General features: G+C 38.0%; 1 protein-coding gene across 10 annotated transcripts in view; it reads right to left on the bottom strand.

Moving 5' to 3' along the window:
- Positions 1-13,482, bottom strand: part of ERC2 (ELKS/RAB6-interacting/CAST family member 2) — an 830,030-nt gene that overhangs the window by 324,521 nt on the left and 492,027 nt on the right. For all 10 annotated transcript variants that reach the window (XR_012159812.1, XR_012159814.1, XR_012159815.1 and 7 more), the window contains one exon: positions 11,458-11,618. Coding sequence is in view for 1 of the 10 variants with exons in the window: in XM_073351518.1 (XP_073207619.1) it covers positions 11,458-11,618 (161 nt within the window). In the remaining 9 variants the exon portion in view is untranslated. The remainder of the gene's footprint in view (positions 1-11,457; positions 11,619-13,482) is intronic.

Here is a 13,482-nt window from a genome sequence, read left to right as displayed (position 1 = left end):
ACACACAGGGGCAGCCCTTCCATACATATTCCCTTCCTGCCTTGCAGATGCCTCAGAAATACACCCGAATCACTGGTCTGTCTCACAATTAGAGGGCCATGCCCATGGTGGAAAAGAAAACCCTTTGGCTGGAAGGGATGGTACCTCAGGAACCTTGCAAGTTAAAACTTGCTGTTTCCCAAGTTACATACCCTGTGCAAGGAAGATGATGATGTAAAACAAGATAAGTTTAATCTAGTTACAACTACAGCCCTGTAACACAGCATCTTACAATGTAAAAATGATGAGCAATACAGTACAGAAAAAAAATCTCTTTCCAGCACCTGTTTGAAGGGGATCTTTCCCCTAGAATCCAAGCTTGTATATTTCATATTTAGAGAGCTGACATTTGGCAACTCCCCCAATTATGAATTGTCCAGATTCAGCAGCTGTTACCATACTTTTTCTAATTGGCTGGGTATGGCTGGTTGAATTCCATGTAGATCAAAAGGATTAGAATGTATCCTTTGTAATTGCACACTGTGTGCAGTTGAACCACTGTCATTTGGTTTATTGTGTGACGGCCATATCGTTAGTGAAAAAAGCACGGCAGCCATTCCCTAGTGAAAAGGAAAACTGTGGTTTTGGACTGTACACTCCTAGCACTTCCTACGTGCAAGGGCTGCTATTCTGCTCAACTGCTGCAAAGGGAACACAAGACATGACAGAGGCTCCTTGCACTTTCTCTTCCCTGGAAATACTCAGGCAAAGACCGGACACAGTACTGCCCCTTTTTTCATATTCTGAAGATTGCCTGAACTGGTCTAATGACATTCCAATGCCAGGTGCTGACACGTTATGAAAACAAATTATAACTATAACCTACAGAACAAATGAAAGGAGGAGATGGTACACTTTCTTCCTTGGGGGAATGAATAATCAAATGTCACAGATTTTATCAAATAAAGCCATGGAGAAACCATAGTATTTCACCCTAAAAGCACTATTACTGGGTTCTCATCTAAACAGACATGTGGTGATAGTCATGTGTCTTTAAATGACTGAAGCAGTTTGCCCAGTAAACAGTTCACTCAAATTATTCTCACAGAGAGAAGCATTTTATTGCCCTGTTCCCCTTGAGTGTTTTTCTTTTTTAAACATCTCTTCATTTTGGTCAAGCAAACTTCTGTTCCAGAGAACAAAGCCTTCATTTGGATTCCTCTAATCTTTATGGTGTTTGCAAGGTGGTGTCAAAAAAGTTAGTCAAAGCATGCTGAGCTACAGGTCTGTGGGGGCAAAAAGCTGTCACAGGAGACTTTCCACCCACCTTAGAAGGAGACCACATTACCATTCTAACTACTTCCTATGGAAGTCACAGTTGTATCAACATCCTGCTGTTTTGTTTGTATTTAACTTGGGATATGACTCTCTATACTCTCAGCATGAATCCTACAATTAAATGGAAACAGTCCACAGGTTACAAAAAACAGCCTACTATTCCACTTTTCAAAAGGTATATTTTTAGAGAGAATCAATTTGTTGCCTATTTACTGATCATTATAGTGAATATAATTATAGCTCAAACAAAATAATGTAAAATGTTAAATTAGTTTAATGAAAACACTTTTTCTCCACAACTATACATTAGCAAAGTATCTAATGCATATTCAAATCAACAGCTGGCTGCTTAAATAATTTATATCATAGGGAAACTATTAGAACTATCTTTCCCAATATGTAGCTTGACATTCATAGTGCTTTGTGTTAGGACTGAGCAAACGATTTAGAGAAAATTGTTCATATGCATCCTATTTTCAGAACAGTAGACTAGAAAAATCTGATCCTGGTATTTTTGGGTAGATTTGGAGTTTATCCAAACAGTATAGGGAATCACATAATATCATACATCCAGTCCTATTTGTTCTACAATTATCCTCAAGGCACTGCTTGTTAGAACAACAGTCTTGAAACTAATTCAGTGATATGTCAATATTTTTACAGGAACATCCACAAACATCTTCCAGGTACCAGGTGCAGAGAGAGATTCAGGTAAGAGACTGTATTATCCACTTACTTGTTTTCCTCCTTGAACAAGAACAGTGTTGCAAACTATAACAAATGAAGGAGGCAGCATCACTTCACAAACAGATGTACATTAACAAGACATCATTAGCTTAAATTTTGGTAGTTTTAAAAAGTAAGGTAAAAGTACTTTCAGGGACTAGACCTACCCCTAAATCACGCTGCTAATCTTTTCTATTTTGTTCATGTGCTTTTCTCTCTGCTATTGCTGCATGAGCGACCCACACAAACAACAGGGGAAACTAAGTAACTTGCTGACTACACACAATGACTTAACCACCAAAGATAAGGAAAGACAGAGAACTTCACAGTACTGAGAGTCCTTCCCCAATACACTCCCCCAAAGAGGTCCCAAAGAGTATATGCTGCCTCCTTCCCTCCTATATCTTCGCCATCAACAAAGCCCTAGAAACACTTCCTTCCCCCACCAAATTCCCCAAATGAGACTGTCCCACTGAGCTCCACCTGGACCCATCCAAGGTCTCCCCCACCAAAAAACAAAAACCCTTTCAAGGCAGGCAGGGACAGAGCTGATCAACTTTAGAGACCAGCCTCCTGCCTGAGACTGGCCTCTAGTGGCAATTGCAGATGCCTCTTCCTTGCTTTGCAGATCAGCTCAATCATTGATTGGCGGGGAGAAAAGTGTTCAGCTCTGCTGCAATATGCAGCAGTCTCAGATTTTCTCTCTCCTGCTCTGCTTCTTCATTCACTCTTCTGCCCTCTCCCTTCCTTTCCTTTCAGGTGGGGCTAAAAGTTTGGTGGGAAATAAACCATGGAGCGTATTCCCCTTTTCCCCCTAAAATTGCAAACATAAGAATACACAGCTGCTGACAAAAGCACAAAGAAAACATACCGAAAAACAGAGACAAGTAATGTTTTATTTCCTATTCTCTTTCAGTTATAATAACCACAAGTGTTCCTGTAACAATGGAAGTGATTTTTAAGTTGGTGATATCAACCACTCATTGGAGAATCTTATGAAAAAAATGAACGGATTTTGTGGATAGCACATCACAGTGTTCTGCTTGTGCTATTCAACGTGGGGGAGGATCGTTTCGTTAGGGACCACAAAGTATCCTCTCTTTATGAACAAGCCATCGACTTGGTACAATCTGGCCCATTCTAAAGGGCGAAATAGTTCTTCACAAATATGTTTTTCCTGAGTATCAGGATTAAGTCATCTCCGGCTGGACTGCTGGACTGGCTGGACTAGAGGGTACCTACCTCTACACTTCAGCTGGGAGCTGCTTCTTAGTGCAGGGAAGCAGACATGCAGGAGCTCTGCTCAACTAGCATGCTAAAAAATAGTAGTGCAGTCAGGACAGCAGAAGTGGCATCTTGGGTGAATAGCCTGGGTAATCCCACCCAGATTCCCCAGGTACATACTCAGCCAGCCCAACCCATTGCCCCTGACATCGTGGTTAAACTGCCATTTTTAGCACGATAGCTCAAACGGAGCTAGTGTGTGTCTGTCTACTTGCGCTGGGAAGCACACTCCCAGCTGCAGTGTAGACATACCCATTGTGATGGTATGAACTATCAGAGACAAGGAAATTACCCAACTTTCCTTTCAAATTGCTGGCAGGAATTGTGTTCCGGGTTTACTAAGAGTCCCCTCCAATACATCACTAAACTGATCAGATGCTTAAAAGAAAAATTCACTGCATAATATTAACGTCTCAAAAACTATGGCTGCACTGATCTTCAAGTCAAAACTGTGATGTGCAGTTTCTGTATAATGTGTGGAACTGATCCTGTGAACACTTATTACCAAGTGTAGTGCTTACCACCCTCATCTTCATTGACTTGATTAGAACTGCGGAGGAGTCAGTTTTTGAGATCCTAATTTTAATCACTGCATTCTGCAAGAAGTCAATTCGTGGATTTTTTTTTAAAGGAAAAATATCAGTCAGTTTAGGTGTTAAGGAATTTTGTTAATGTTTAATGGTTGCGGTTTGGATTTTTTATATATAGAATAAAAAAATGGAACTAACAGGATGTGTGCTAATTATCACTCTGCCATCTTTGTGTGATATATCCATTCCCCCACTCTTTGTCTGTCTTCGTCTTAAGACTGTGAGCTCTTCAGAGCAAGAATAGGATCTTCCTCAGTGTAAGATAATACTGACACTTTTAGGAAGATAATAGCGACCCTATCCACACATTGAAACCCACTCCACATGAGAAAAGTATATTGGTTTCCTGTGCAGAGATAGCACAGCAGTTTTCATATGTTGCATGTGTGAACTACATGTGATTCCATATAAGTCCAATATAGAAAATAAGAGCAATTTGCAATTAAGTGAAATATATTTTTGTTCAATGTGGGCCTATGAAAAGCCTTTGGCAGCAACCTCTGTCTGGGACTGAATGGAAGCACTGCTTCTGGGGAAATTATGCTGCCATGCAAAAGGGAAGCTAGGCCATTGTGAGTGCCCTGTGATCTGAAAAAGCTCCTCACAAATATGGGGTCATCTGAAAGATTGAAAGGATAGACCTGCTGCCCACACCACATAGAAGAAACGCCTCCTTCCCCACATTCTTAAGTTTTAAGATAATGGAGTGGCTGATATGTGACTTGAGTAATAAAGAATTAAAGGAAGGTAATGTAATTAATGCCAATCAACAAGGGTTTATGGAAAATACAGCCTGTCAAACAAACTTAATTTTTTCTCATGTGATTACAAGTTTGATTGATAAGGGTAACAGAGTGCATGTAATACATTTAGATTTCTGCAAGGCACGTGACTTGGTACTGCATGACTGTTTAAAAAACTAGGAAGATATAAAATTTACATGTCACACATTAAATGGATTAAAATTTGGCAAACTGATAGGTCTCAAAGCGTAATAATAAAAGGCAAATCATCACAGAACATGTGTGTTTTTAGTGGAGTCCCCCAGGGATCAGTTTTTGGTCCTATACTATTTAACATTTTATTAATGACCTGGAAGAAAATATTAAATCATCACTGATAAAGTTTGCAGATGACAGAAAAATTGGGGGTGTGCTAAATAATGAAGATGATGGGTCACTGATACAGAGGCATCTGGATCAGTTCATAAGCAGGGTGCAAGCAAACACGGTGTATTTTTATATGGATAAATGTAAATGTATACATCTAGGAATAAAGAATGCAGACCATAGTTACATGATGAGGGACTCTATCCTGGGAAGCAGTGACTTTGAAAAAGATTTGGGATCATGGTGGATAATCAGTTAAACATGAGCTCCCAATGAGACGCTGTGGTCAAAAGAGCTAATGTGTTTCTTGAATGCACAAACAGGGGGATCTTGAATAGGAGAAGAGAAATTATTTTACTTCTATATTTGGCACTCATGAGACTGCTATTGGAACGATGTGCTCAGTTTTGGAGTATACAAGAAGATGTTAATAAATTAGAGAGGGTTCAGAGAAGAGCACAACAATAATTAAAAGATTAGAAAACATGCCTTATAGTGATAGACTTGAGATGCTCAATCTATTTAGCTAACACAGAGAAGGTTAAGGTGTGAATTGATTACAGACTATAAGTACCTACCTGGGGAATAATTATTTAATAATGGGCTTTTCAATCTAGGAGAGAAAGGTATAATGTGATCCAATGACTGGAAGTTGAAGTTAGACAAATTCAGAATGGAAATAAAGTGTCAATTTTTAAGTGAGAGTAATTAACCATTGGAACAACACACTAACCGTCATAGTGGATTCTCCATCACTGACAATTTTTAAATCAAGATTGGATGTTTTTCTAAAACATTTGTTCTAGGAATTATTTTGGGGAAGTTCTACGGCCTGTGTCATACAGGAGGTCAGATTTGATAATCACAAAGATCCCTTCTGGCCTTGAAATCATGAAGATGAAAGAAACTTTTCAAGGTAAGCGTTATTGAGTTTCCACAAGATTTTTAGTTTTCCACTCATTAGGTATAAGGAAAGGATTCAGCCCTAGTATGTATTTTTAAATTGCAGGGTCCAATTTCAAGACAACTGAAACATTTTAAGAGACAGTAAATAATTTCTGAAATCTATATTAAGTTATTGACATTATGCAAAACAGAAACTTTTGAAAAAATAGTATATTTTACATAATAATTAGCTCAGTGATTTTATTATGTTTAGAAGGCACCAGTTATAAACCACGCAGAAAGCATTAGGACAAATAGGCAAAATGATGGATTTGAACATATGGTATATTTTAACAAGTATGCATTACTCTCATTAATGCCAGTATGAATTATGTGTGCAGATCGAGAAAATAATATGCACCATAACACAAATATTTTCTCTAGAAATTATATCACTCTTTATTGTCAATAACATGCGACTCTTGCTCCAAACTTTAATGTTGTGGAATTCTTAAAAAAATAAATCTCATCTTTTCACATGTTAACATCAAGCAAAGAATATAAGGAGATGTTTATCTCATTCCAGTGAACTTTCTCTTCTTTGAAGGGCACTTATCTAATGAGTGGTGCTCTCTCTCAGAGTCCAGATCAAAAAGCCCAACTAGATAATGCACTAGATTAAGTTGCTACCTGGTTTTATTCTAAACTTCTTTAAATAACTTAGTGTACATGGAGACTTGTAATGACAACTGGAGAATTTGTCTAAAACTGACAACTGATTATACCCAGTGAATTAAGATGGATCTTGGCAATTTCAGCCAGATGGGTTTAGAATGGAGAGCTACGTTTGGAACTTTAAACATAATATAAGCATAGGAAATCATCATGAAAGTTCTTAAATACACAATTCATGCCTATGTGACTATAAGCCAGCAGTCACAAATTGTATCTACTCTGCATTAAATAATAAAATGGTAAATATCAGTTATGGAGCTATAGTCTGGTCTGCTAATTAAATTAATATATTATCAGAGAAAAAGCAGATGAATAAACACTATGCTAGTGTATTACTACTATGTAGAACTGTCAGTATTCTGTCATCAGCCGTATGGATCTAATTTGATTCACGGTTTGGTTATTAGAACATAATGTATATTAATAAAAATAATTAAATGTGTCATAAATATAAAGGGAAGGGTAAACCCCTTTGAAATCCCTCCTGGCCAGGGGAAAGCTCCTCTCACCTGTAAAGGGTTAAGAAGCTAAAGGTAACCTCGCTGGCACCTGACCAAAATGACCAATGAGGAGACAAGATACTTTCAAAAGCTGGGAGGAGGGAGAGAAACAAAGGGTCTGTGTCTGTCTGTAGTCGTCTTGGCCAGGGACAGAACAGGAATGGAGTCTTAGAACTTTTAGTAAGTAATCTAGCTAGGTATGTGTTAGATTATGATTTCTTTAAATGGCTGAGAAAAGAATTGTGCTGAATAGAATAACTATTTCTGTCTGTGTATCTTTTTTGTAACTTAAGGTTTTGCCGAGAGGGGTTCTCTATGTTTTTGAATCTAATTACCCTGTAAGATATCTACCATCCTGATTTTACAGGGGGGATTTCTTCATTTCTATTTACTTCTATTTTTATTAAAAGTCTTCTTGTAAGAAACTGAATGCTTTTTCATTGTTCTCAGATCCAAGGGTTTGGGTCTGTGCTCACCTATGCAAATTGGTGAGGCTTTTTATCCAACATTTCCCAGGAAAGGGGGGGTGCAAGTGTTGGGAGGATTATTCATTGTTCTTAAGATCCAAGGGTCTGCGTCTGTAGTCACCTAAGCAAATTGGTGAGGCTTTTTACCAAACCTTGTCCAGGAAGTGGGGTGCAAGGTTTTGGGAAGTATTTTGGGGGGAAGGACGCGTCCAAACAGCTCTTCCCCAGTAACCAGTATTAGTTTGGTGGTGGTAGCAGCCAGTCCAAGGACAACGGGTGGAATATTTTGTACCTTGGGGAAGTTTTGACCTAAGCTGGTAAAGATAAGCTTAGGAGGTTTTTCATGCAGGTCCCCACATCTGTACCCTAGAGTTCAGAGTGGGGGAGGAACCTTGACAAAATGCCATGCAGTTTTGAAATGCTCTTTCATTATGTACTTCTTTCAGTAAGCAAGTATATAGAATCAAACTCCTTTGACACGTATTTGTGAATTATTCTTATTGAACTATTTAGTAAATATATTATACAATGTACTGCAGATTTTATTAAATCAAACTACTCCCTTAATATATATATTAAGATGTAAATTCATATTATAAATTATACATCTTATATGTTCTGAAACAACATTTAGCATTAATATAGCTCTTTTCATCCACAGAACTCAAAGCATGATTTATTACATATTTTTTTATGTTTTCTAAACTTTTTATTAAGGCAAAGTTACAATTTTTTTTTAAGTAGCTTTAATGCAGTAATAAGATTGTGGTAACAAGCACTTAAAAAGTAACAACATTAAGAAGTTGAAGTGCAGGTCTCCACTAAAAAGGGCCTTTGGAAAAATGGCGCTATGAAGTTCCACATTAATGTGTACCTCATTGCTTTCAATGTCATATCAGCTCTATTTTCTATCTCCTGGCTCTGCAAAATCATCCTGGATTCCGATAGTCATAATAAATTCTTTCCATATTACACATCATCACAAGTGATAGAGGTTATGCTGACCAAGGCACAGATACACCCGTGCAGCCCGACTGTGTTAAAATTATATCATCAGATAATCCCATTCAAATGTAAGGATTTTCCCAAACATTAACTCAGCCTTATATCACATCTCACATAGCAGTATTTTATGGTATGCTGTAAAACAATAATACATTAACATCTGTTTTATTTACCAAGGAAAGTAGGCCCAATCCTGTTCCTCCCTAAATCATTAGCAAAATTCACATTGACTGCAATAGGACTGGATCCCTGTTGTAGGCTCCAGGGAGATCCCACATGTCTAGAGAGAGAAGAGACTTCACAAAAGGCACAGGTTTAAACTCCAAATCTCTCTCTGGAGTTTTTAAAAATAGATGGAGTTACAACTGTTTAAAACTGGAGTAATAGTGAATCTGGGACTTTCACTTAATCACACTGGCCTGCAAGTGGCCAAACTGCAAGAGAAGATGACAGTTAGCAGACCTTCTGCTGCCTATGAGTAGAGCCCTACCAAATTCACGGTCAGTCCATTTTGGTCAATTTCACAGTCATAGGATTTTAAAAATTGTAAATTTCATAATTTCAGCTATTTAAATCTGAAATTTCACACTGTTGTAACTATAGGGGTCCTGACCGGAAAAGGAGTTTTGAGGGGATCGCAAGGTTACTGTGTGTGTGCGGGGGGTTTGTGGTATTGCTTCCCTGACTTCTGCACAGCTGCTGGCAGCGGTTCTGTCTTCAGAGCTGGGCAGCTGAAGAGTGATGGCTGCTGGCCAGAAGCCCAGTTCTGAAGGCAGAGACACTGCCAGCAGCACTGCAGAAGTATGGATGGCATGGTATGGAATTGCCAATCTTACTTCTGCACTGTTGCCTGGAGAGCTGGGCCTTCAGACAGCAGCTGCCACACTCTGGCTGCCCGGCTCTGAAAGCAGCAGCACAGAAGTAAAGATGGCATGGTAACGTATAGCCACCGTTACTTCTGCACTGCTGCTGGCTGGGCACTGCCTTCAGAACTGGGCGCCTGGCCACCAGCCACCGCCCTCTGGCCTCCCAGCTCTGAAGGCAGTGCAGAAGTAAGGGTGGCAATACTGTGACCCCCCCCCCGCAACTCTCTTTTGGGTCAGGACCCCCAGTTTGAGAAACTCTGGTCTCCCCCATGTTATCTGTATAGTATAGGGTAAAAGCACACAAGAGACCAGATTTCACGGTCTGTGATGTGTTTTTCACGGCCGTGAATTTGGTAGGTATCCTTTATTTATGTATAACAAGTAAGTTTGCTTGGTTTAGGTGTTTTGTTTTGTTCTGTTTGCTTGGTTTAGGTGTTTTGTTAGTTGTCCTGGTTCATATTTTAGAGATAAACGTTGATTTTAAAAAACTGTATGTTAAGGGTCGAACATACATGCATTCACAAGTCTAGAAAAATTATAAACCAAGAAATTAAAAGGCCACAATGTAAAAAATAATTAAGCTGGCTGTTAAAAGTAATTATCAAAAGCTGAAGAACAAACAACATTGACAACTATGTAAATGAAGTAAAAACAGTATCCCATCCATCACAAATACTTATTTCCTTAATTAGGTATGTGTGTTACAAGATATTGTCATCACAGCATTAGTGGCTCTGAGAGCTACTAATTGTCTGCTCCTATATCCAATCTCAGTCTTTGACACCTTTCTATTTCTGGGCTAGGACAACTGAGGTCTTCTATCCTCTCTTAGGTGCTTTATCCATAAAGGTAGGTAACCCATTTCTGTCCAAAGTGAATTAAAGCTCTACATAGGCTTTAAAAGCTAAGAATCTCAATCAAAAGATGCACTCCAAATATGTGTCTCCAATACCCATGAGTGTCTGTACAGCCACCCAAGCATCCCACAGAAACAGCCAGAACTTCCCTTACAATCTTTATTAATGTTACCCAACAATTGATAGTTGTGGTCAGTCATACCAAATATGCATCCTTTCCATTAAGGCGGGACCTTATCACTTATTTAATGCAATTGACTACAGCAAACAAAATTATACAGTCAAGACAGATGATCATTTGAAGTTGTATGGCACTAAGCCTCTGATTCAATCGCAGCTGAATCAGCAGCTAACAACTATCTATATGAAAGAAAGCTATAAGAAAACAGCAAAGTAAATAAAAACTGCTTATGACTGCATCTGGTTCCCTATTTGCTCACTAAACAGTAGTATCATCAATAATGAACCATGTACATTTCCACTTTTTAATGTAGACCAGAGTGAAAACACCCATTGACTTCATTGGGGATATGATTGCACCCAGATATTTATAACCAACCTACATATTATTTGATATCCCTCTTTCAGTTTGACATATGCAGAATTATACCATATGTACCATATACCAGCTTTTTTCAGGATTCTTACTGAAAGATGTGACCGCATCCTAGTTTTAACATAACTCAGTGGACAAATTTGCTTTGTGCCACAGGTGAACCCTTTTCACATCAGAATAAGGCAGAACATTATGGAAATTTAAAACACTGATAATGAATGGAGACCGATTCATATTAAAATATTTCAGAAACTTTCAACTTAAGTTAAACTGTGCTGATACTGTATTAGTATCTAACACTACAAGGCAAATGGAAGTTATAACAAAACACTTTTTCAAGAATTCTACCTGTGCGTGTTGTTGACTTCCCAATAAATACTACCTTCATAATCCAAGGATATTTTATTGTATTTCTTCATTTTAAAGGGAACCTAACTCACACACATTTCTTAAGAGGTCCTCAGTTTCAGACTGTTTAAATATGAATACAGAACATATAGAGCAGGGGAAAAAATGGAAATTGCAATGCATCTAGTATCAAGAGGAGTAAATGTACTTACTTCATTTCTAATATTTCTTCAAGCTGTTTTCTCCGCTCTATTCTGAGGTTAGCCAGATGTGCTTCTTTCTCAGCCAGAGACTGCTGTGTTGAGGCAAGACGGGCTTTGGTAGCATCCAATTCCTGTCTGGTCTTTTCCAGTGCATTCATCAGTTCTTCTAACTAAAAAGCATAGATTGTTTAAGTTCCATATTCTTCATAGCAAATAATATTTTATAAACACAGAAAAATCATAGTAGGGATGAATATAAGTGGAAGCATTGTTCAAATCCATTCCCACTTTTTACTGGTTAAAAAAAAATCAGTTCTTAAACATCAGGAAATGATCAAGTTTCCAAAAATCCATCTAGTCACCAATAACATTTATACAAACCATTGAACTAATGTACATTACCAAGAGCCCTTCAACCTGTGCCATTGCCATAAATACTTCCTACACCACCTAGTCTATGGAATTCATTATGGACCTGTGGTAGTAACTCTATAGTTCAGGCTCTAATAGCACTTCCATTATAAACTGATCTTGACACCACACAAAACTTTCACCAAAAACCGCTCCTTTCAGACTTACGTTTAACGTGAGAACTGGTGAGAATCTCTGATGAGTGTATGGAGCATGCGGAACAGGGGAAGAGCTAAAGTTCTGACATTTGAACATCTATTTTTTAATTCATGGAATATATTCTCAACCTCAGCTCCGTTTTAGCAACTTTTTGGGAGATTTCCCAATAAATACGAAATGCATTCATGGGGAATTGATTAAAAAAAACAACCCTACTTTAAAAAATAGCAATTTAGAAAAAAGTGTAGGCTGTGTTATAAAAGTGACATAATATTATTTAAAGAACAAAACTCAACCTCTGCAGGAAGGAAAATATATATTACACTTGCCTGGCAGCAGCAGGACTGTCTTGTGGGTGGATCATTACATTTACAGAACTGTTAAGTTTATATGACAGGGTAGAAGGTCACTACATGGTTACTGCTAAAAAGCACATTAACTCCAGCATGGCGTCCCCTTACCCTTGGCACAGAAACTCAGCAAGTTAATGAATGAGATAAGACTGAAGACTGCAGGCCAATCAGACTTGATGTCATCCACAGGTCCAAATTTTGCTCGTGTGTGAGCAGAGAATTAGGCTTCCAGTACATAAGTGCAATGGTCCTAAATTGGGGTTTTCACTTTGAGTTTTTTTGTCAGAGTAAAACCATTTTGTATTTGTTATATGTACCTCCTACAAACACATGACGATAAAACACTTGAAAAGTAAGATTGGTCACTACAGATATTTTGTTGCTCTTTTCTTTCTTTCTTTCTGCCTACTTGTAATCTGCTAAAAATATAGTAGCCACTGTAGTAACTGCCACATCACTAAATACAGACTGTGGTATACTTTGGGGTATAATGTGAAGTTTTATACTTTTTGAAGAGTTTTGTGTGAACAATAGGTGGCAGATTTCCCCAAGATCCTGCAATTATGATATTTAGAGAAATTGTGACACACTTTCTGTTTTGTTTTCTTACTCACCCACTCCCCTCTCCAAAAAATTAAAATGATATAAATTAACCAACAGCGGAGGAAAATATGTGATGCATTACATGAGACTAGCCAGAAAGTGATAGGGGAGGGAGCCAACTGGAATATATCCAACCTGACTGCTTTTTTTTTTTCTGTGCTACCATATTGTTGATACTATGGAAGCCAAGCAAAAATGTTTGCTTTTGCTGGTGTACAGAAGAAGTCTGACAGAATTCAGCTACGGTCATATAATCAGCCTGCCTACAGAGAAAATAAGATGTTTTCCCCAAGTTCATTTTTAATTACTGCTTGTCTCTATGTTGTTATTTAAATCCTACTACCATGCAATCAGCACATATAAACCACATACTTCTTTTTCAAGTTGAGCAAATACTGTGTTGCTTTTCTCCCACATAACAGCTCTATGAAGCAGAATGAACACTATTATATGAATCAAACAATAGTAATCAGACTCAAACATTATTTAAAAACTTATATATTACTTA

This window comes from Lepidochelys kempii, chromosome 7 (genome assembly GCF_965140265.1).
Source record: "Lepidochelys kempii isolate rLepKem1 chromosome 7, rLepKem1.hap2, whole genome shotgun sequence".
NCBI classification, from domain to species: Eukaryota; Metazoa; Chordata; order Testudines; family Cheloniidae; genus Lepidochelys; species Lepidochelys kempii.
This window is presented reverse-complemented; position numbering and strand designations above follow the sequence as displayed.